Below are 24,844 nucleotides of genomic sequence, written 5' to 3'. Positions count from 1 at the left end.
ATCTCTACCTCTTCCCATATGATGTAAGGAATTAAGAATGTTTTATTTTTTTTTAGAATAATAAAAAATATTTTACTAAAACATAAGATTTATAGAAGTTTCCAGACAAGCCATACAAAATGGTCACAAGCTTTTTCTTGAAGGAAGGATTCTACACTTGACAGCAAAGTCACAATGTTATTAGTGAGGGCTGTGATGTTTGTTTAATGTTCCCATTTTGGTTCAAACAATCAAGCTTGTCCATCTACAGTGTCTAAATAAAGTTAGACTTGGCTAGAGAGCATATTATAAAGAACTGGTTAGCTGCTTTTAACCGATGCAATTAGATCACCATAAAAAGGGGGAAAGGAGCCCATAAAATTAAAATAAAACTACCTCTCCCCTTCAAAAATAATAATAAAGAAAAACACCCACACCCTTGCAGCTAACCCTGACAACTACCTTCATGCACAGTGCTTTATACTTAAACCATGATGGGGGAAATGAATAAAAGCGGAGAGGGGCCACTGCTTTTATATATTTGGAAAACAAATTGTTGTTTCACAACAATCCAGATGGTACTTCTAGCCACTGCTCATGCTTTACAACAGTGAATCAGGACAAGACATAGATTTGCTAATGTGCATTTAATCACCAAAGGACTGAAGATGTCTGGGCTTTTATTCTGTATGTTTCTAAGACTGTGTCCATTAAATGCAAACAAAAAAGGAAGAAGTCTTGGCAGAACAGGAGAAGTGATGCACACTTGATGATCAGATCGATTTTAAATATATTATTCATGGCATATAGCCTAGTCCGTGCTCTAGCTGTTTCTATGGCTTGGGCTTCACTGGTCTTCCACTGCTCCACTACATCCTTTGCTAATGGATCATCTGGATTGAGAGCACTTAACAAAGCCTGGATCCATAGCAGAACTGTGCGGATCTGCAGTGGGGACCACTTATCTTTCAAAATATCTAAACATACTCTTCCCAACTTGTCTACATTAGGATGATAAATTTTGGTCATGAAACGTACTTTAGGGGCTGCCATCGGGTATTCTTCTGGAAGGAATAGTTCAAGTTCAAAAGTCCCTCCCTCAAGGGGGGAATCCTGGGGGCCAGCAATGACCACATGAAAATAACGGGCATTGCTCTCATCTGGTTCTGCTTTAATGCCAGGAACTGGTTCTGCCAGCAAACGCTGGGTCTCCTTGATAATCCTGCGGGGCAGCCCGGCCGTCCTGTCAGATCCCCAGTTCGGCCTCTGCTCTTGACTCCGGCTCCGCTCGCCTCACAGGCCAGAATGTTTTAATGTTACGTGTTATCACCATCCAGCATTTTAGGCACTTCCATCTGACTTTTCTACATCTAAATTTTGTTGTTGTTGTTGTTGTTGATGTTATTGCTATTTTTGAGCAATGAATGCATTTTTTGGCTTTGCTTAGATGCTTACCAACCTCTCTGAATTGCTTCTTGCCTCTGAATTTTTTCCTATGGGTCCAATTTCTTCTTTCCTAAAATGCATAATTCTAGAAATCCTCTCCATAAGGGTCTTTAATAGTAAATTCTCCTGGTTATTGATTGTTGAAGGAGATAGAAATGAAGATTAATTTCTCTCAGCACCTTAAAAACGTTATTCCACTGATTTCTGGCTTTCATTGCTGCTTTTGAGAAGTCAATCATCAGTCTAATTATCATTCCTTTGTAAGCAAACCATATTTCTCTCTTGCACTCTTAAGATCTTTTTTTTAAGATTTTATTTTATTTATTTATTTATTTTAGATTTTATTTTTTAAAGTAATACCTTCACCCAACATGGGGCTTGAACTCATAGCCTGAGAGCTAGAATTGCACACTCTACCTAGTGAGCCAGCCAGGGTTGGCTCTCCCCATTTGGGGTTTTTTAATTTTTTTTTTCTGTGATGTTACTTAGTACAGATTTAATTTTATCTTTCTTAGAACTCATTTCCTGCCTCTGAAGATTCATTTTTTTCATAGATTCTAGAAAATTCACGGTCTTTTTCTCTTTGGTTATTTCCTCATTTTCTTAATATTCTCCTCCTGAAATTCCTATTAGTCATTTGTTTACCCTCATTCTGTCCTCCATGTCTCATAATCTTGTTTTTGTATTAATCTTTATGTAATCTTTATGTCTCTGCTTCATTTGGAGGAGTTTTCTGAAAGCTGCCAGTTCTTAAACTCTAGCTTTTGCTATGCAGATCAGTGTCAACTACTATACTTTTGTTTTTCTAAGTTCTGTTTGTTTTTTCAAACTTGTCTGGGGTTTTTTGCATAGTGTTTTACGATATGTTATTTTTTTCCATTTTTCCCTTTATATATCCTTAATTATTATTATTTATTTAAAAATTTTATTAATTTATTTGTGTGTGAGAGAGTATGAGAGAGAGACACAGAGTCAGCATGAAGTTGGGGAAAGGCAGAGGGAGAGAAACAGGCTCCCTGCCAAGCAGGGAGCCCAAGGAGAGGCTCAATCCTAGGACCCCTGGATTATGATCTGAGGCAAAGGCAACCACCTAACCAAATGAACCACCCAGGCTCCCCATCTTTAATTATTTTTAAAAGATACTAGTGTACATTGTCTCACCAATTGCTCTACTTTCTGAATGATGATTCTTAGAGCTCTATAACAATTGTTCATGTGTCCGCTGATGTTTGCCAGTGGTGAGTTGTGACACTATAACTTCAGAGCTGAGAATTCACTACATCAATCATGAGAATTCTGAATGACCTGCACTAAGCTTGTGTCCCACAGGGCCATTTTGTGTATCATGAAGTCCCAGTAGTAATATCTGCCCAAGATGACTTTTCATTACCTCATTGACCTGGAGACTCCTCACCACTCAGGTAATGTAAATGCAAACCCTTGATCCACCCACATGAAGGTGAGCATGTGGTGATGAGATTATTAGGGACGCTTCTTTTTTCTACTCAGCCAGGCTCAACAGATAAGGTTATGTGGCATCTCCCTTTGTAGGTGAACAGAATGTTTCCTTATAAGCCTTTTTCTAACTTTACACGAGGCCTTAATTTTAACTCTCTATCTGGCATAGACTCAAGGCCTCATATTCAATATTTCTGTGTACCTAAAAAACCCAATCAAAATTTAAAACTGTAAAATTCTGAAAGCTTAAAAACTCAGTCCTCTCTGTACTGCCTCAACAGCCAGGATTTTCTCATATCTGTTCAATTGCTGGCTGCATTTATTTTCAATTTAATTTATTTCAAATTCAATTTGAAAATTTCAAATAAATTCAACATTTATTTTCAATTTGTTTTCCCCTGGGGGGAATCTTCCTTATTTTCTTGTGATTTCAGCTTAGCATGTAGATAAAGTTTTAAAAATATTTTGCTTCATCATTTCTAAGAACTTTGAGAGGAGAATTTTCAGGTCATCTAATTTGCCATATTGTAGGAAATGGGGAATTCCCCCCCTCAACCAAGACATAATAATCCAAAGCACTAATTTGATTACTCCCTATTACCTCGACATTAAAAATCAAGCTCTTTAGTGTAATCTTTAGGAAACCTTTGGTCTGGCTCCTAAATGCTTTTCCAGTTCCATTCTCTTCTGAAAAGAATGCCCTATATCCTAGCCACACTGACAATTCATGATTACTTCTGGTTCTATAAACTTTCACACATCTACAACCAGCAGACTTAGGCTATGCCACACCCTTCTCCTGAATGGTCCTTCTCTCCTTTCACAAACTTCTATTCCTTGGCCAAAGCAAACTTCAAATATTGGCTAGATTGTAAAACCCACTTCAACTTCCCAAAACATAATGAATCAAACCCTCTACTCCCACTGCATCCAAACATACCTTACTTATAATCCTCATCATATTGACCAAAGTGTTTTTATATATTTAACTAGATTTAGATCTTTTAGAAACCCAGATCAAGATTTTATCCATCATTCTCAACATATAGCACAATGTCTGGCATATAGTAGACACTCAAAGATGTTACAGCAATTTTCTTGAATACAAGCCTACTTCAATTCTTCCCTGGAGAAATATAGCTTGAAATGACAACACTTTTAGGTGTTATAAGCAGTCGTATTATTGAAAATCTCCACATACTTGCTAATTGTCAGTGGTACTAGAGCAAATGTGTTCAGTATAGCCCCTGCCTGTAATTTTTATTAGAAGTTAGTTCTGATTTATGAATAATTCCTGCTTCTGTATCTGAATGAGTAGTCACTTATCTAGGAAAGACACTATAGCTACAAGACATAGGATAACCACACAAAACACAACCAGACCGTCTAACGCGTTGTAACTACATAGTGTAGGACTGGCATGGAAGCAAGTGTCCAATGAACACGTGAATGAGTGGACAAAAGGTTATATGATAAATAAAAGGTACTTTAACCAAATGGCAGGCAAAGAAAGTTACAAGACTTGTCTGACTCCACTGCTTGTATTGTGTCTTACTCATCTTTGTATATGTCTGGCATACAGTGAATACTGGAAAAACACATGGAAATGAATAAATGATTTAAAAGACTTAATCAGGCTGAGATACATGAGAACATTCCAGATCTAGAGTTATGGAAAGAGAGAAAACAAAAGCCCAACATTTTCAATGAAAAGGAAAAAATTAACTTTTATTAATCTTTTGAGTTTTGTTTCATTCATGTATGCTAGCCTTACTTGTTTGATCCTCTTGTCTGTCCATCCATTCATCCATCCATTTGTCATTCATTCACTCAAGAAACATTTGCCAATCATCTACTGTGAGCCAAGCACTGTGCTTTTGGCTTGGAATTTTAGTTTGATGTTGAGAAAAACTTGCTGATTTTCTGTCAGTAAATGATTACTAGGAGCATGCTAGGAGCTAATGTTTCTTAAAACTTTCATTCTGTGATCCATGAATTCATTCATTCACTCATTTAGCAAATATCTTTGAGGATATCCTCTCTGCCAGACACTGTGTGAGGCACCAGGGATTCATTCCTTATTTTACGTATTCATTCATTCATTCATTCATTCATTCATTCAATAAACAATTCTTAAGTACCTAATAAAGTGCCAGGCATAGATAGGGTCTTTGCTTTCAAGTACTTACATGATAATAGTGGTAAGTTTCAGGCAATAGACAAATAAATAAGCTAGTTTATATAATGATAAGGCAAAATAACAAAATTGGGATGTGCTAAAGAGTGATGTATGTATATCTACATTATTGATGTGGTCTCTGACTTCAGAGAGCCAGAGATTTATTTCTAAGGACATAGAGCTATTGCCAGATGATCTGAGTGCTGCCTACCTGGATTCTTTTGACATGCAGACCCCTGTGTAAGCATATATGAGTGTGACCTGGCCTGGAGGCAGAGAATCTAGTCTTGGAGAGAATGGAGCCAGAAGGACAAGCCCCACATCGAGGCCTCTCTGGCCTGCACAGCATGTCACCAGGGACAGAGCTCCTTGCCCTGTGGCCCGGGCTGACCTGCTTGAGCTGTCTACTGGGAGGGCAAATATCTGCCTTCAAGCCACACACCACGCCCTCCCTGGTTGGGAACTTTGACTCAGTGTTGACCTGGTTTTGAACTAGTGACCTAGAGGTGAATGACTCCATATCTCATTACTAATTCCCCACAGCCACTTGGTTCCTCCTGCTAGCCACAAGAAAGAGAGTTTGGTGAGGACAGGGACAGAAGTCCAGCCAGGGGCCCTGAACCCATCAGCCACAGCATCCACCCCAGCTTTAGCCCCTGCCATCTGGCTTCCTGCCATTCCCCCCATCCTTTAGTCTGGTCTGACTGAACAGGTTTTTGGAAGAGGCCAAGGTCACCCTGGGGCCGACCTCCACAGATGGATTCAGCCTGAGACTACAGCTGCGGTCCAGCTCAACCATGAATGCCCAGGGCCAATACATACTCCTTCATCGTGGTGGATCATCGTTAAGCCAAATGAGGTCTGGGACTCAACCAGGTAGGATGTGACTAGATCCAGAAACTATAAAATCTCCTTCCTTGTCTTGACTTCCCCTTTTCTTACCCCATTCCCTTCTATACCCTCAATTTCCTCACTTCCCAGTCTTATTTGTTCTTCAGGCACTCTTGCCTTCAAGAGACCATCATCACTTCTCTGAGGTTAAGGTTCAAGGAAGATGAGCTCCACATGGGAACCTGGGCACATACTGGTGAGAACACATGACTGGGAAACATCGCAGGGACTCAGTCAAGAAATGTCAGCAAGTACTGGTCCCCACAGTTCCTTGGGCCAAGGCTTAGCACTCTCAGGAGAAAGCCAAGATGTAAAGGAGCACTGGTTCTCCAGAGGAACCAGGCTGGAACTGTTGGAGGGTGAGTGGGGGGGGGGGGGTGGTTATGGCATCAGAAGCACTGAATTCTTGCTCTCTCTTTTTTTTTTTAAGATTTTATTTACCTATTCATGAGAGACAGAGAGAGGGAGAGGGAGAGAGGCAGAGACACAGGCAGAGGGAGAAGCAGGCTCCATGCAGGGAGCCCAATGTGGGACTCGATCCTGGGACTCCAGGATCACACCCTGGGCCGAAGGCAGGCGCTAAACCACTGGGCCACCCAGGGATCCCAGCCACCCAGGGATCCCTTGAATTCTTGCTCTAATGGGCATATTACTTTGTGCTTCATACTGTTGCCATTCAAGTTGGCATAAAATGCATTCTTTTTCGTGGGGGCTTATGATACGAAGTGAAAATGCTTCATCTTTTTTAGAAAGTATGGTTTTAACCATCAGTCATATTTTGAGTATGCTTCTTCGAGAGCATGTATCACCTTTTACTGAACTATTCTCTTCATGCATTTATTTCCTCCACTAGACTGTGAACTCCTCAAAGATGAGGGCTCTTGCTTGATCATTTATGTAAGTAAAGGAGTAAATAAATGATGAAGGTGACGTTTATGTAGGTAGCCCATACAGAGGGAATTCAACTTTTATTCTTCATCTTTTTGGATTTATCTCAGGGCTTATTTCAACTACCATCATATCCAATAATTCAGACACTAAAAATAATCTGGTATAAAACAATTAATATCAACATCTACTTAAAAGATAAATTAAGGTGTGATGCTTTGGTTTGCAATACATTAATTTAAAATGGTGAACTTCATGGGGCACCTGGGTGGCTAAGTCAGTTAAGCATCTGACTCATGATTTTGGCTGGGGTTATAACCTCATGGGTAGTGAGATGGAGCCTCCTTAGCAGGGAGTGTGCTTGAGATTCTCTCTCTCCTTTGTCCCTCTCCTCCCAGCTCATGCACGAGCACTCTCTTTCTCGCTCCCCTTCTTGCTCTAAAATAAAAAAATATTTAAAGAAATGAGGTAAAATGCTGAACTTCAAAACTGTGTATGGTTCCATTCAGATAATGTTAGCTTGCTCCCAGTCTTGAATGTAATCCTCAGGTTACAAGTGAGGAGAAATGATTATCGCCAGAAATCAGATGGCAACATGTTTCTTGTGATCACAAAGCACAAAATATTGGCTCTAACACACAATCAGATTGTGTGTCTCCTAGGAGCTTATTGTCCACCATCCTCAGATGCATCCTTGGACTTGCCAAGCTCAGACAATCAGAACCACTCAAGGGCATTTTGCTCTTTATCAAGTGGCCAGCATTTGAGCAAGGACTTTATAGGGGAACAATTTCTCTAAACTTAATATCCTTTACCCTGCTTTCACTCCCAGCTGTAATTCATATTAGGGAAATCACACTTTATACTGGACATTCCTCTGAACGCAGAAATTCCTACTATTCTTAAAGAACAAAAAGCCACAGTGAGGAATAAAAGACTTGCCTGGGTTCATTTGGTACTGACCTCTTACTATGACTTCTATGCCTCCAAATAAGGCCCCCCCCCTTATTTTTTTATCAGTCCTTTTGACCCTACATACACAAAATTCAGCTAAATATAGTAAATTAATTTACATAGTCCATTTTCATGCTCACAGAGAGTCAAGGTTATTTTATATCACTTCACTTTCTCTGTGATCGAGTCACTATCTTTCCCGCTTTGGGCCTCACTTTCTTCATCTTTAATAGAAAATGAGCAACTTGATGATTTCAGAGTTTCCCTCTTGTTTGGAGTCTGTTTTTTTCTATTCATCACAGTATTCCTAGTTTCTGGCATGATCCCTGGCATAGAGGGAAAGCTTAATAAACATTTGTTGCATTAGTGAATTAATCCAATTATGTAGTAAATCCATCAATCACATGATATGAAGAGGGAATAACAGCTTAGCTTTAAGTCCTAACCGTGCATTAGCTTACTGGGTACACTTAGTCAGTTGCTTCCCTATTGTAAGGCCAGAGAGGAAACAAGATTTACCCAACATCATACAGCCAGTAAGAGCAGAGCTAGGGCTAGGACTCAGGTCTTCTGAATCTCTTCTATAAAAACGCACTGCTTAGAAATCAGATGTTTAAAAAAAAAATCAAATGTTTTTTTTTAAATTAGGAGAGGGCATCATGTTCTATAGATGATTACTTTTCTATCCAGACCCTAGATTTAGAGCAAAAACTATAAATCTGAAGAACAACACATATGCCTTCAAGAAAGGGGGCCTCCAAGGGCGCCTCTAACCAACAATTTCTTCATACCTGCCAAGTGGAGATAAGCAACCACCAAGTGAGCTAGGTGATGTGGGCTGATCTGACAGCCCTGCTCACCCAGGGTTTGCAGTTTCCTCCTAGACGCAACTCATGTCTAGGCTGGTGACAAAGGCTTCTACTTTACTATCTCCTAGTGTGGGAGCCAGAATCTAGAAAGGAGCCTTGAAAGCAGGTACTTAAGTAAGAACAGTTTCCTTGGACATAAACATTCTGTAAGAGCAGAGGTGGCCTCCATTCTTATTGACAGTGACCCTGGTGGCCAGCTCTCTGCTTGACGTGACCTAAGCTGAAGTGAGGATGTCCCAGTGTCATTTGGGTTCTTTCTGTAAGTTCCCCTTTACCTTCAGCTTTCCCCGCTGCCCTGCAGGTAGGATCATCTTCACCTTCTCCTTATCTGGAACAGCCACTCTGAGAGTAGGTTTGAAACCAGACCCCAGGACACAGTCTCACTAATGAGAGGAATCACAAATTTTGCTGTGAAAGGCATGAGATTTGGGGTCAAACAGACCTGGACTTGCATCCAGTTTTGCTGCTTATTAGCTGTATGACTTCAGGCTAGATATTTAATTCTCTCTTTGGTTTACTCTGTCAAATACAAATCATAACAGCTACTCCATAAGATTTTTGTGAAGATTAAGTGTACAATAGTTCTAAAACATCTAATGCAATGCCAGAAATACAATAAGTACTAAATAAATACTAGCTAAACAATTCTTTGGTGCCCTCCAGCTCCGTGAAGTCCTGAGATCCTTCCCGGGAGTTTAAGAGCTCCTTGAGGGAGGGAAGGAGAAGTGAGGTGGGTTATGGATCCCCTGCTCTAGCTACAGCAAATGCCCTATTATCTGCGTCTGTTTCCCTTCTAAGCAAAGTGAAATCTCTGCTCTGGTTCAGTCCCTTTGTGTAGCAGATGAGGAAGCAGAGGCCTGGGGACCTTAGAAATGTCATATGGCTATTCAAGATGATGCTGGGAACTAATGTCCTGTTGTGGCTGAAAGCACAGGTTCTGCGATTAAGCTGTTTGGGTCAGATGTCTGTTCCATCAGGGCTTAGCTATGTAATCTTGAACTAGTAGCTTATCCCCCTTGTACCTCAATTTCCTCATCTTGAAAATTAAGGATAACAATGCCTGCTTCCAAGGTTTTTTGTGAAGATTAAATAAACTTTTATATCTCAAGTATTTAGAATGGCATCTAATATATAGTGATTGCCAAGCATTAGTGATTATTATTGGAAGACTTGACCCCACTTCCACAGTCTAATAAAATTTAACTATGAATAGGATACTGACGTTTAGTCTGTGCACATCCTTCACTGCAACCTAGAGATGAAAAGAGCTTTTGCTGGCTGTGACCAACTTGGACACAACTTCAAATATCATGTCTCCTCCAGCCCTAAAGCTTGCCCCAACCACCTTTGCTGAGAGAATGGTGAATAGATTTAGTTGAATGAAAGGGAAAAGATCATTCAGGACAAAAAAGATGACATGAGAAGAAGAAAAGCTCTATTCTAAGCAACTTCTTCCTCAACATATATTACGAGGAAAAAACTTGCGGAACAGGGATAAGTGGGATCGTTTGGGCACCATTTTGACCACTAGAGGTCAGTGGAATGTTTGCTAACAATGAAGTGTGGGTTCCTGTGGAGAGGTAGTGTCCACAGCAACATTAGCCTTAGTACCACTACCACCTTCCCTTGGTGGATCTGAGTTTGGTCTGCTTTCCAGGAACCTATACCATGCACATTTGTTCCCTTGTCTCTTCTGTAACCAGGCAGCATTCGTAAGTATTCTGGGCCAAGGTCAGAGGGTGTGGTACACTAAAGATTTCTTTCTCTTCAAAAGCCAACCTGCCTAAATGTTCAAGACTGTCTTCATTTTCTAACAAATACAGTCCAAACTCTTCAAGGCCCTCGCGAAGTTGGCTTCCCTGACTTCTATCCTTCCATCTTCAGCATCATGTCATTTCATCCTCTCTACCTGTCTCTGCTCACTCTCTGCTCTCATCACAAACCCATTTGTAAGACCTTTGCTATTCTCAGATGCCTGCATAAAACACCATAAATCAATCAGTATTCTCCACACCAGATATTCTATAACATGCTGTCCCTATCCTATGCTTGTTACCACACACTGCCGTGTATGACAGTTGTTCTTGCAGTTGCCCTGGCTCATCTGCTAGACTGTAAGCTCCTTGAGGTCTTGGACCATGAAATATTGATTTTTTTTTTGTAAATGCACAGTTTCTAGTCTAAATGTGATGTCCATAACTATTTGCTGAATGAACATATGAGTCAAAGAATGAACATGGCCACTGTTCAAACACAGAACATATTTTTCACTATAGCTTACAGTCCCAAACTAGGATGCAAGAACCTCTGTGCAGAAAGAAAGAGATCCAGAAGCTTCCCAGAGGCTATCCACGTCAAGCTGCATCAAGATAAGCTGGTGCCTCAGTATCCCCACTTTGCTGTCATTTACCCATGGTCATGTTCTCTGCCTTTTCCTGGATACAAAATTAGGTTACATATTCTCACCTCCCTAGCAATTAGATTTCATCATGTTACTAAATCGTGGCCAACATAATAGAAACAAAGTGGTGTGTACTTCCTTACAGCTTGGCAAATAGAAGCCTACAAGGTACCATCCCCTATTTCTTTCCCCTAAAGAAAGGACCAAGAAAAGATGGAGCTGGATATATATATATATATATATATATATATATATATATATAACCCCATGCAAAGGTCATCTGCTGACTATGAGCAAGAAATTAACCCTTTGAGAATTTTTATTTCTCAGTATCTGCTTCATTTGGGAATTAGATTATAATTTTTTACCATGAATATGGACTGTACCTTTTGGGTTCCATTGTTTCAGTGGGCATTAACAGACTACTTTAAAAGTTTCTAAGATAAGAATCTCTAACAATAACATACACTGGCACATAATTTTTTTAATTTAAGATTCATTTGGAATTTTTGTCTAGCATAAAATTTCACCTGAAGTAACTTTGCCTAAAAGAGTCATTTTGATGAACTATAATTTCTGAAAACTTCCTTTTTTATTAGTTGAGATAGCCCCTTATTTTACAACAAAGAGGATTTTGTACATATAGTGTGGATTATTTAGTTTAACTCTGGCCAAAGCGATTTTTATATGTTTTTTTTTTAATTTCATTTATTGGGTCGCCTGGTGGCTCAGTGGTTGAGCGTCTGCCTTTGGCTCGGGGTGTGATACCGAGTCTGGGGATGGAGTCCCGCATCCGGCTTCCTGCATGGAGCCTGCTCCTTCCTCTGCCTATGTCTCTGCCTCTCTCTCCCTCTCTCTCTCTCTCTCTCTCTCTGTGTGTGTGTGTGTCTCTCATGAATAAGTAAATAAAACTTTTTTAAAAAAGATTTTATTTACTTATTCATGAGAGACACACACAGAGAGAGGCAGAGACATAGGCAGAAGGAGAAGCAGGCTCCATGCAGGAAGCCCGATGCGGGACTCGATCCCAGGACTCTGGGACCATGCCCTGAGCCAAAGGCAGATGCTCAACCGCGGAGCCACCCAGGCGTCCCAGCAATTTTTATATGTTGAGACATTTGTACACTGCTCAGTACAAAAGCATCATGAACATATTAGTCATTTAACCGTTGAGAATATTTGAACTTGGTACTGCTTGGTACTGAATATACTTAAATCAAATTCTGGAATCTGGGGCTTGGTATCCAAAAGGGAATTAGAACATTTCAAGGTATAACAAGATTCATATTTGAACCTTAGTATGTATTTTTCTCTTAGTATTACCAATGAATGAAGCTCTAGTAAAGTAACCAAATGAGAAGGGAAAGAATAAGAAAATGAAAAATGAAGAAAACAAAACAGTGTCACAGGGAGGATGGTTTTAACTTGAGAAAGACTCATAGTCACGATAGAATGTCCCAAAATTCAAAAATCTGCTTCTCTGCCAAAATCATTGCATTTCTTGGTTGATATTTGAGTTTTAAAAGGGTCAAATCCTTTTATCTTCTGTATCTTTAGAAAGCAGCAAGAGAAGAAAGCATGGGTCTCATCCCCCAGAGAGAAAATTGTCACTTCTTAATTTTTTACAAAATTTTCTTGTCTTTTCAATCAACTTTCTATCAAATGTAAATACAAATTTAAACCTAGACTTTTTATAGGATTTTCCCTCTTCATCCAAGTGATGTCACAAATCAGTGTAAAATCAATGATCCAAGATGCTTGGTGGATAAAAATAATCCTAGTTATTTCTGGAGGGTGAATTGACATAAAAAATTGCATTGGTTACAGTATGTTCTAGACCTGGTTCTATTTGACTGTATGTGTACGATGATGCAAAGTTGAAACCGAGCTGGGAAATTTCATTCTAGATCTCACTAACTACTGGAATCAATGTTTTAATTTCTTAGTGGAAACTTTCAGTTGCTTGATTCTGTAATTGAGAATTTTTTTACTGTTCGACATCATTTATGTTGTATTACAACACATGTATAAAAAGTAACCTGTGGATTATGCTTTTCCATAACTTTTTAAATGTGTGTATATATATGTAATGTATAATGTATATTAAATGAATTCAACATGCATAAATATTTTTTTAACACAACAGTGAACTATTTGCACCTTTTGATAGTGCTTCTACTTACTTGCTTTGGCATAAAGAATGAACCTCTGTATCCAGATAATGTTATCTGGAATTGCTCTTAGATGTAATGCCAATTAATGTGAAATCACAAATAAACAGTACTTTAAATACAAAAAAAGAAATTAACTTTTTGATAGAGCACAAGCATAGCTCTCTGGGCTACAGGAAGGATGGTGCCTTTGAGGGATTCAAAGGTCAGGGATTCTTTTTTTCCCTTCGCTGTTGCAAAACAGATGAATCATAGAACTTTAGAGCAAGAATGAATGTACCTAACCCTCAAATTTTATTTAACAGATAAACAAATTCAGGACCAGCGAGATGAGTCAACTCGCCCAAGGTCACACAGCTACTTGGTAGCAAAAACAAGATTAGAATGTAGGCCTTTTTCTCCTTCTATATATCAGGCTTTCAAGGGTGTCCCAGAGTAAGCCAAACCAATTCCTGAGAAGCCAGAGCACTCAGTTGTTATATTTCTGCCTTGCAGCATAAAATAATTCAGGAGACTGCCCAACTACTGAGAAAATGCCAAGCAAAGATATTAAGTTTCTATATGATAAGAAAAAATAATGGCTTGCAACCCTGGAGCACTAGGAATCCAAGATTAAAACATTAAGCCAAGTGTGGCAGGAATTGTGGCTAGAACACGAAAGATGTTTGGGAGAATAGACGATAAGTTAGCTGTAGGAAAAAGGGTCCTAGAAATGTCCTTTGGCTCAGTTTTGAGCCAGCCCCTGGATCTCATCTCCATAATGACTGTATTAGTCTGGAGGACCTGTACAGGAAGCTTCCATCTTCTAAGAGAATTTATAAAATAATCATGAACAAAATGTTGGTAGAAATACGGACGGTAAAAACATTGTGGTTTGGTTTCAGATGGAAGTAAGGAACACATTATTGGAAACCAGAGGAAAGGCAGTCCTTGTTATAAAATGCTAAGAGCTGGGGCTCCTGGCTGGCTCAGTTGGTTGAGTGTCTGCCTTTGGCTCAGGTCATGATCCTGGGGTCCCGGGATCGAGCCCCCGAGTCAAGCTCCCTGCTCGGCAGGGAGCCTTCTTCTCCCTCTCCCTCTGCTGCTCCCCCCTGCTTGTGTGCTCTCTCTCTCTCTCTCTTTCTCTGTCAAATAAATATATAAAATATTTAAATAAAATAAAATGCTAAGAGCTTGGCTGAATTGTGTTCGTGTTCTAGTGTTTTGTGTTCTAGTGTTCTTGTGCTTTGTAGAACTTGCAAGAGATGAAATTTTCTATTTAGCTGAGGAGCTTCCTAAGCAAAGTGTTGAAAGAGTGGCTTGGTCCCTTCTAACGGCTTACAGTAAAATGCAACGGGGAAAAGTCATTGGAGACAGAAATGTTAATCAAAAAGGAACCAGAACATGGAGGTTTGGAAGATTCTCAGACCATACATGTTGCAAAAAATAAAGTTTGCTCTGAAGAGATCTCTAACAGTGTGGCTGAGCAACCACATAATAAAGGATCATGAGTGCAACTCATGAGTCTAATCTGCCTTTTCAACAGATGCCAGAGGAGATGGCATTATACCAGTCAAGACCCTGCCAGTTTGAACTAAAGGGGACAAGGAAAGTTGGGAGGAAATGCATGAAAGCTGTTGGACTTCTTAGATCCTACAAGATGAGACCATAAAGCTATTTGGCTATGAATTTGCGCTATCCTTCCAGAAGAGGGAAGAAGGGCCCAAAGGCAATTCAGAGGGGATCCCTGGGTGGCTCAGCGGTTTAGCGCCTGCCTTCGGCCCAGGGGGTAATCCTGGTGTCCCAGGATCGAGTCCCACGTCGGGCTCCCCGTATGGAGCCTGCTTCTCCCTCTGCCTGTGTCTCTGCCTCTCTCTCTCTCTCTATGTCTATCATGAATAAATAAATAAGATCTTTAAAAAAAAAAAAAAAACTATTCTCAGAACAACAACAACAAAAAGGCAATTCAGAGATCATCAGGGCTGCCACTCCCACCCCAGGCCCAGAGTGCATAGGCCCAGGGATCTGGAGGGAACAGGCAGGGGCAAGGCTATCTCTACCTCTTTGTGAAAGAATGGGACCACTGCAGAGAGCCACAGCATGGGCTATCCTCCCCACCCCCACAGAGAGCCACTGCACATTGTGCAGCCATGGGTATGATGCTGCCACCATGGTGAGCCTAGAGGGCGGAGTGTTGAGCCAAAGATGATTATTCTTGAACTGTAAGATCTCATGGAATTTGCCTTGCTAGGTTTTGGACTTGCTTGGGACCCATTACCCTTGCCATCTTTCCAATTTCTCTCTTTCGAACGGGAATGTCTATTCTGTGCTTGTCCCACTATTGTCCTTGAAAGTACATCTTATTTGGTTTTATAGGTTTACAGCCAGAGGGGAATTTTGTCTCAGGATAAAAAAAATACCTCAAATCTCATTCAAATTTCATTTAGATGAGGACACCTGGGTGGCTCAGTGGTTGAGTGTCTGCCATCGGCTTAGGGCATAATCCTGGGGTCCTGGGGTCCTGGAATCGAGTCCTACATTGGGTTCCCTGCAGGGAACCTCTGCCTATGTCTCTGTCTCTCTGTGCATGTGTCTCATGAATACATAAAATTTTTAAAACAAATTTTCATTTAGGTGGCATTAAATGAGACTGAGCTTTAGATGTTAGAGTTGATGCTGGAATGAGTTAAGACTTTGGGGGCTATTGGGATGAACTGTATGCACTCTGCATGCAAGAGGGACATGATCTGGGGGGACAAGGGACAGAATTCTATGGATTGAATTTTGTCTTCTTCAAAATTTGTATGTTGAAGTTCTAACCTCCAGTAAGATAGTATTTGGAGATTGGGCCTTTAGAATGTAATTGGGCTTAGAAGCTTAGATGAGGTCATGGGGTAGAGCCCTCATGATAGGATTAGTGTGTTTATAAGTCATCAGATCTCTCTCTATCTCTCTCTCTCCCTCTCCCTTTCCTTCTCTCTCTCCATCTCCCTCTCCCTCTCTGCAAGGACACCATTGTCAATCAGCCAGGAAGAGGGCTCACACTAGGAACTAAATCCTCCAGCACCTAGATCTTAGGTCTAGGTCTCCAGAACAGTGAGAAATAAATGTTTGCTGTTTAAGCCATCCTGTTGATGGCATTTTTTTATAGCAGCCCAAGCTGACCAAGAGGGGTTTGCTAAGGTCCTCACAAAGAAAACCACTGGTTATGCAACTGACAGTAGACAAATCCACAAATAACATGGAGAGGGAGAAATTGAAAAAAACACATGGATCTTGGGATAGAAATCAGAAACACAAGTCATAATTTAGCACTAGTATCTTTATAGGGGTCACAGATACCTGAGGTATTTGGGTTTTTAAAAAGTGAGGTTAAGTGCTGAGAGATCAGGCATCTCATATGCTTTTCAAAACCATTTCTTTTAGGAAGTCTTTCCTAGCCTCCCACTGGTTTCTCCCTGAAGGTTTAGGAATTTACAGAAATATTCCCCACATCATCCACCAAGCCCTATCATGCAATGTAGGCAGGAATACATATTATTTTCTTGTCCCCACAGAATGACAGCAAAAGCAAAGTGCTCATCTCCATCTCATTCTGGGCTGCCCTGTACGTAGCAAAAACCTCTCCCGTGTTTTGTTTTAAGGCACTTTATATTATCTTCATTGACCTTCCTCACAAACGCTGTGAAGTGATTGGTACCACTAGTCCATCTTTTTTTTTTTAGTTTTTATTTTATTTATTTATGATAGTCACAGAGAGAGAGAGAGAGAGAGAGAGAGGCAGAGACATAGGCAGAGGGAGAAGCAGGCTCCATGCACCGGGAGCCCGACGTGGGATTCGATCCTGGGTCTCCAGGATCCCGCCCTGGGCCAAAGGCAGGCGCCAAACCGCTGCACCACCCAGGGATCCCTAGTCCATCTTAAAGATAAGTACATCAGGGCCCAAACAAGCTAAGTAGCTTGCCTAAGGTCATACCATTAATAAATAAAAGAACTGGGACCCCAGCCCAAAGTATGTAACTCCAGAGAATATACATTTAACGCCATGTAGCACCTCTCTCCACGCATGTATGTAAGTGTGTATGTGTGTGTACACACGCACACAAGTGAAAGGCATACAGTGGGAGGACAGGGGAGTAATTTCTTTGTGTCTATTTAAACTCTTTGAATAAAAGTTCCACATTAAGGGGTTGATTTCTATTACTTATTAATAAAATCACCTTTTTTGTGTTAATACTTGTGTTTAAAAGATACTTACTATTGAAAAACTCTTTCTTCCTGAAATGAAGACTGGGGAAAAGATATGACACAGAGGCAATGGCATTGGTGATTGCCATTCCTACTCCTTCATCCATTTATTCTGCAAATGTTCATTGAGTCCCTTTCCTATGCTAAGCATAGCATAGGTGACACAGGCCTCCCTGGATACAAGACCTGGTCTCTGCACTGGCCATCATCATGCTCTAGACTCTACAACTGGAGTTGATCTTTCCATGAGGGCTAGTTAGGGTAGCTTCTGACCAGAACTCTCTAGTACCTGTGTAGACAATCTTTGTGGCAGATGGAGCCTTTGCCCTGGCATTCAGTGGCAACAAGAAAAGAATGTGTTTTCATTCTTCCCAGGCTCTACCTGGGTGTGGTGGGTGCTGCTGTCACTAGAAGGCTTCTGTAAATAAAGCCTGCTTAATCTCCTTAGCCGGATGGTGGTGTCAGCCGGCTTGGAGCCGGCAGGAAAGCGGCACCATGCTTTAGATTCCCCAAATTGTTAGAGGCCGTGGGTGAGCCACAGCAGATCCCACATGAACAGAGGAACCTGTATTGGCTTGCCCAAGGGAGGGGAGTAGAGTTCAGGGTTTTCTCTCTGTCTGCTGATCTGGGCATGCTCTGTGAGGCGTCTTCACCAATACAGAGGAGCTGAGCAAATTCTCTGGATGCCAGGAAATTGAGCAGTTTCCAGGAGCACCAACATTGCCACTTCCTCCCCCACTGGATAATTCTCCAGGATTTACACAAGAAACCTGAAATTCTCAGCCTGACCGTGAGGCTCACCACACCATGACATACCTGGGGTTGTGTAGCAGTGGATCTCAGAAGCCTATACAGCTTGTGGAGCCCTCTTTAAGAAAAAGAATATAAGATACCTAGGGCCTTTCCCAGGGTCATAGAAGGGGTCTGCGGCAATGAGGGGGACTGAAGCTCAAGCTTTATTCATGAAAACACCCACTTTTGCCCACACTTACCTTTCTAGGTCTTTCTCTTGACCTCGACATGAATTCCTCCATTCCAGCCAACATTTTTACTCAGTGAGCATCTCCCATATCCTGTCTGGCATTCTTACTTATGTTTCCATGAGATAAGCCTGTATGTAAAATGATCAGTAACTCTTTGAGATGCTTCATTAACAACAATAATTTAAAAAAAAAAAAAAAAAAAACAATAATTTTTAGAGTGACTATTTCATTGGATGCCTTCTCTGTCAACATTGTGCTAGATACTTAACATCTTGTAAGATAGGGATATATTAAATAGTATTACGTTCACATTGTGTGTTATACCTTAGAGATGTTAAATGGCTTGTCACTGGCCCCACAACAAGCAAGTAGCAAAAAAAAAAAAGTGTAATTTTAAAAATTACATTTTCCAACTTCAAAGTCAATGCTCTTTTATCTACACCAAACTGCCTCTGTTCCTTTCTGTGTTCCCTATAATGGCCCCCTCAAAGCACAGTGCCAGACATATGGTATTGTTCTCCAAATCACTCATACCTGGATGAGAATGTCTCAGAGGAAACAGAGCCAAATGGTTGTAATTTGGTATTAGAAAAATACTAGACCTCTTAAATGTTTACTATTTAATGGTTATTAATTGGCTGTTTTATCAGGCATCCTATTTCTGCTTTCCACATGCACTGGCCCAGCCTGTGTGTATCAGTTGGCAATACTACAATGATGCTGTGGGGGCCGGGGGGGATAAAAGTCTGAAACTCAATGGCATTCAATTATAAGCATTTTTCTTGCTTCTGCATCTATAGGTCAGCAGGGGCTCAGCTGATGTAGGGTGACCTGGGCTTGCCTTGGCTTCTAACCTGCTCCACATGTCTTTCATCCTCCTTGGGCCAGTGGTTTTCCAGCGTAAATTCATCCCAGGACAAAGGTGCACAAGAGGGCAAGACCAACCATCTAAGTATATTCAAGCCTTTGCTCATGCTATGTTTTCTAGCATGTTGGCCAAAGAAAGTCAACATGCCAAGCTCAAAGTCCGGGGCAGGGAAGAACACCCAGCCTACAATGAGACCACAGCAAGGGAGAGACATGTTGCAGGGGGTGTAGGGCTGAGACTACTGATCTGTATACCACAGTGTAGAGTCAAAGAGAAAAATGCCTGCAACTCATGTCAGAACTCTCAGTATAGGTTTCCAGTCCATTCAAAATATCATTCTTTTCAAAATTCTCCAACCATTTTAATTTCATATACAAATAAATATATGCTATGTAACAGTTTCAGAGAAGAGGGGGAAATAGGGCAAGCACTGAAAAGTCAAAAATACTGGGTCACCCAACTTCCAAGAAAAGCAGACCAAGTTGAAATCTACTCTTGGAGACTATAAAGGCAAATCCTTGGGAAGGAAGCCCAAGCTCATTCCCAACTGTCCTGGTCTTATCTTGAGGAGCAAGCACTCCCAATTCTCCACCAGAAAAGATTGGTAAGGAACTTTTCAAGTCATTTGATATCAAGAAGTGAGACAGTTTGCATTCTTTCCCTGGACCATACTCTGATTAAAAATATGGTGTCCTACCTATATTTGAGCTAGCAATCTGTCTGTTAAATTGGACTAATTCTAGCCTGGGGGGATGTCAGGTAGACAGAGGAAAGCAACTGGAATGCACTCACAATAAAACAAAGGAACAAAAGGTGGAAAGGCACATTGGAATTCTTGAGGAAGAACCCCATACTTAAGTTGTCAGGAAATGCAATCTTCTTTTAAGACTGTTTTGTCATTGTCACTGGAAATTAATGTCAATGATCACTTTTTAAAATATCTTTCAAGAAATACGTGTAGTAACTATGCATTTTTCCAAAGTCCAGAAATAGATGCACCAAAATAGTAAGGGGATTATTTTTGTATAATGAAATTATAAGCAGTTTTTTATTTCTCCTTTATTTTACTTTTACCTTCTGTTTCTCCTCTATTGACCTCATGTTAATTATATAATAAAAAAGTGAGGGAAAAAAATAAAATAAAATAAAATAAAAATAAATAAATAAATAAATAATAAATAAAAAGGTGAGGGGGAGGTTAAGAGAGGAAAAGGAACAAACTTAATTTTTTTTTTCCAGAAATGGACAGTCATGGAGCAAACGTGTTTATAATGTATCCCAAAGCATAGTCTTCAGACACTGGTTCCCCATGCTATTCATAGTTGTGTGTTAGTGGTGATGGCTTCTGAGATAAATAAATCTGGGGAGGGTTGTCTTAGAACAAATTAAAACTTAAAACAAAGAAATGAAAAACCTGCAAGAGTGAATAGTGAAGAATAAGCAACATTCCCAATCATACTACGCAAATGATTCCTCCTTCACAAAGTAGCTCTCCAGAGCAGCACCCCTTTAGAATTGTTATTTGAGGCTAACATTGCCAGAGTATCCATTCTGGCTTAAAGAATGACAAGTCATGATTGGATTGTTTGTTTCTTTGGTGTTGAGTTTAATAAGTTCTTTATAGATCTTGGAAGAAGATGTGGTTTATGTATACAATGGAATATTACTCAGCCATTAGAAACGACAAATACCTACCATTTGCTTCAACGTGGATGGAACTGGAGGGTATTATGCTGAGTGAAGTAAGTCAGTCGGAGAAGGACAAACATTATATGTTCTCATTCATTTGGGGAATATAAATAATAGTGAAAGGGAATAGAAGGGAAGGGAGAAGAAATGTGTGGGAAATATCAGAAAGGGAGACAGAACGTAAAGACTGCTAACTCTGGGAAACGAACTAGGGGTGGTAGAAGGGGAGGAGGGCGGGGGGTGGGAGGGAATGGGTGACGGGCACTGGGGGTTATTCTGTATGTTAGTAAATTGAACACCAATAAAAAATAAATTAAAAAAAAAAAAAAAGAATGACAAGTCAGTTAGGCAAGGCAAGTAGACTGGATGGTAGCCAGGACACCTGTGCAGGTCTGTATTGCCCTCCCTTGCACTTTGTGGACCCTCTCTCTCAGACCATCCCCCTCCATCCTGTACACACTCCCCTCTGCCCTCACAGAGCTTCAGTGTCAGAACCAACCTGGCAGCCTCTCCATGTGCAAACTCCTCAGCTAGGCTAGATGCTGCTCTTGTGTACTCTTGTAGCAACCTGGGCTGCCCCTTTACATAATATAGATCATTCATTTTTCAAGCCATTATTCATTCAACATGGAGTGCCTTACACGAGCAAGACACTGTGCTAGGAACTACGGACACAAAAGAAAAGCACTCTCTTCACCTTCTTGGAGTTTAAATTCTATTCAGGAAATTTAATAGGGCAATAAAAGAATCAATAAGAATAGTCATGAGTTGGTAGTTGTTAAAACTGGGTGGTGAATAAATGGAGTTATTTTTACCATTCTCTCAACTTCTTCAAATGTTTAGAATTTTCCATTAAAAACGGTTTTTTTTTAAATAAATACAGGAATCACAAAAATGCAAAATTATATCTATGTCAAGTTTCCCAAAGAAGACGTAGATGGTGCAATAAGAGCACATAATGGGGAGATCACTATAGGTAAGGGAGGTTTTCCCAGATGAAGCAAAGAGTGAGCTGATTTCAAAAGAAGGAACAGTCACTGAGAAGCCGAAAGACAGAGGGAGGAACTTGCAGCAGAGCGGAACAGCAAGAGTGGAGGGCTTGTCGTGGAGGGAGGACCACACACAGGGGCTGAAGGAAGCCAAAGTGACTGGAGCCCTGGGGAGGAGAGAGAAGACACTGGGAGAGGTGCCAGAGAAGTAGGGGCCAGACCAGGTCTCCTCCTCCACTAGCTGGGGACCACCAAAAGGAGCGCTAGGTCCCTTTGGTTCATCTGTAGCCTTGAATAGTCTCTACAGTGTCTGCAGAGCAAATGCACAAATGAATAAATAAAGACTGAATGAACAGACCATGGTCAGACAGAGGGGAGCCAGTGCCAGGTGCAGCTAGGTGGTCAATGTCCTCAGACGTTCTGTCCTAAGTGACCCCCTTCCCTGTCTATCCATTTCCACCTCTGAGACTAGCAGTGGTTGACATCAGAGAGCCAGTATTCCCCACCTCTGATGTTTCCCTCCATATGAAAGCACCTCCACCCAGAGCTGTCATAGGGCATCCTTGACCCTTGGCCTCTCTGCATTCCCTCACTGGACGGCCACTTCCTCTTCTTCTGCTTGCAGGACAGCTGCCCACAGAGCATGCTTTCTGCCCTGCTCCTCCATGTCCTTGGATTGACATGAGGCCTGTCCCCAGGGAAGGCAGTCTGCCCACTGCTGGTGCTTTATATTAATTAGCCCCATTGTCCATAGATATAAACCACATTCCCTGAAAAATCAATAATAAAGCGATGGTTTAGCCCTGATCACTTCCTTCTTTGTCTTAGATCTCTGATGGTTCTGAATTGAGATGGAAAAGAGGAGTTCCGTTTATGGAGCCCTCCCAGAGACCTCTACATCGACACTTCCACTATCCCTCCAAGGGAACATCACCCTCTGGGGCTCCCAGCATTGGCTTGGCCACCTGTCTTAAGACCTCAAGGCCACAGCCCTACTTCCCTCAAGCTTCCACTTAGACTTCCTATCTCTGGCGCTCCTAGGTGGCTCAGGTGGTTATGTGTTTGCCTTCCTCAGGTCATGATCCCAGGGTCCATTGGGCTCCCTCTCCCTCTGCTCCTCTCCCTGTGTGCTCAATCTCTCTCTCTCTCTCTCTCTCTCTCTCTCTATATATATATATATATATATATATATATATATATATATATATATCTGTCAAATAAATAAATAAAATCTTTAAATTTTTTTTTTAAAAAACCTTCCTATCTCTGCTTTTGGTCCTTGCTGGAAGAACTGACTCTCATTCTGTCATTCATTTATTTACTAAGTAAGGTGGAGAAGGTTCCTCCTCCCAGGGGCCTGCCATCCAGGGAGAATCAACCACAAGAAAGAAGCATACGTAAAAAACAAGATAATTTCAGAGACTAATAACTACCCTAAAAATAATATAAGGCAGAGTGCCTGAGTGGCTTAGTTAAGCATCCTACTCTTGATCTCAGCTTATGTCTTGATCTCAGGGTCTGAGTTCAAGCTCCACATTGGGCTCCACACTGTGTGTGGAGTCTACTTTAAAAAAAATATATATATATATATATATGGCAATGCGATGGAGAGTATCTGTGGGCAACTTCAGACTAAGTACCAGGAAGTGGTATTTAAATGGAAACTTGAATGAGAAGAAAGTAGCCATGCAAACATCTAGAGAAGGAGCATTCTGGGCAGAGGGAACCATATTTGCAAAGGGCCTGAGGTGGGAATGAGCTTGATGTGTTTGAGAAAGAGAAATAGAGATGCTATGGCTGAAGCACAATGAAAAGAGGGGAGCATGATGGGATTAGAAATTAGGTTCAGGGCCAAGCTGCACGGGGTCCCCTGTGAGGCTGTGGTGAGGAATTGGGAGTTTGGGTCACAGTGCAATGAGAAGCCATTGGGTGCTTTCTTAACTGGGAACTCCGAGAACTTTGGTGTTCTTGACCCTAGACTATACTCCCTCTAGCTTGAACCCTCTTTTGGAATATATCACGAAGAACCCTGAGCCTTTCCCATGGTGTTCACTGTTCTCGTAATGGATGGTTACTCTTGTCAAGTAGAAAATGAAATTATAAATCATTAAGAATTCAAGTTCTACCCTTTCAGTCATATCCATGGTTGCTTGTTGGGCTTTTCTTAGTTTGTTTTTGTTTTGATTTTTAAGCATTACAGTAAAGGGTCAATGCGTAATGCAAACAAGTGAGTCAGTGACAGTAAAGTATCAGACAGTTCTGAAGAAAAATCTTTGGGACACCTTCAGGTCTCCAGACTGGGCAACCCCCTACTCTGTGTATGCATCTTTCTAGTCAGGGGCAAACTCTGAAAAAAATAAAATAATATGCAGCAAGAATGGGCAGGAAAAACAAAAGGGAGTGCCAATTATTTCAGTTAAAAAGAACAAAGAAACTGGAAGTGCATCCTCCAGAGAGACATATTACAACACTGATGGGGAAACCCCCTCCTTAATCAACGAAGCACTCTGAAAAGCAGACCTGAGCAGAGAGGAGGGGAAAAACATAGATAGTTTCTAAGTTCCCTTGTGGAGTTTATTGTTCAGAGCAGATATTATTGGGGAATGTAGGTGGTGTGGGTGGGGGAGCAGGAGAGAATCTCATGTTGGGATTGTACCACCCAAACTGAAAACTCCACTTTTCTCACTCTGCTCTGTCAAGAACCAGTTCCAGGCACTAAAACAAAGAGGCATCCTCTGGAAGCCCCAAACCCTTAAAGCACCTCCAAATTGGCTTTGCACTCGATAACTTGATTGGCTATAGAGTCTTCAGGGTCACCTGTCACTTCCAGTAGATGAGGATGAGGCTTTTGT

General features: G+C 41.0%; 1 protein-coding gene across 1 annotated transcript in view; it reads right to left on the bottom strand.

The window, feature by feature from the left end:
* Positions 1-543: 543 nt before the first annotated feature.
* Positions 544-24,844, bottom strand: part of LOC140616716 (ubiquitin-conjugating enzyme E2 N-like) — a 33,656-nt gene continuing 9,355 nt past the window's right edge. The window contains exon 4 of the mRNA XM_072797432.1: positions 544-1,271. Coding sequence (XP_072653533.1) covers positions 631-1,271 — 641 coding nt within the window. The 3' untranslated portion in view covers positions 544-630. The remainder of the gene's footprint in view (positions 1,272-24,844) is intronic.

The sequence above is a fragment of the Canis lupus genome, chromosome 25 (assembly GCF_048164855.1).
Source record: "Canis lupus baileyi chromosome 25, mCanLup2.hap1, whole genome shotgun sequence".
Taxonomy (NCBI): domain Eukaryota; kingdom Metazoa; phylum Chordata; class Mammalia; order Carnivora; family Canidae; genus Canis; species Canis lupus.
Note: the sequence above shows the minus strand (reverse complement) of the source record. Positions and strands in the feature narration are given on the sequence as shown.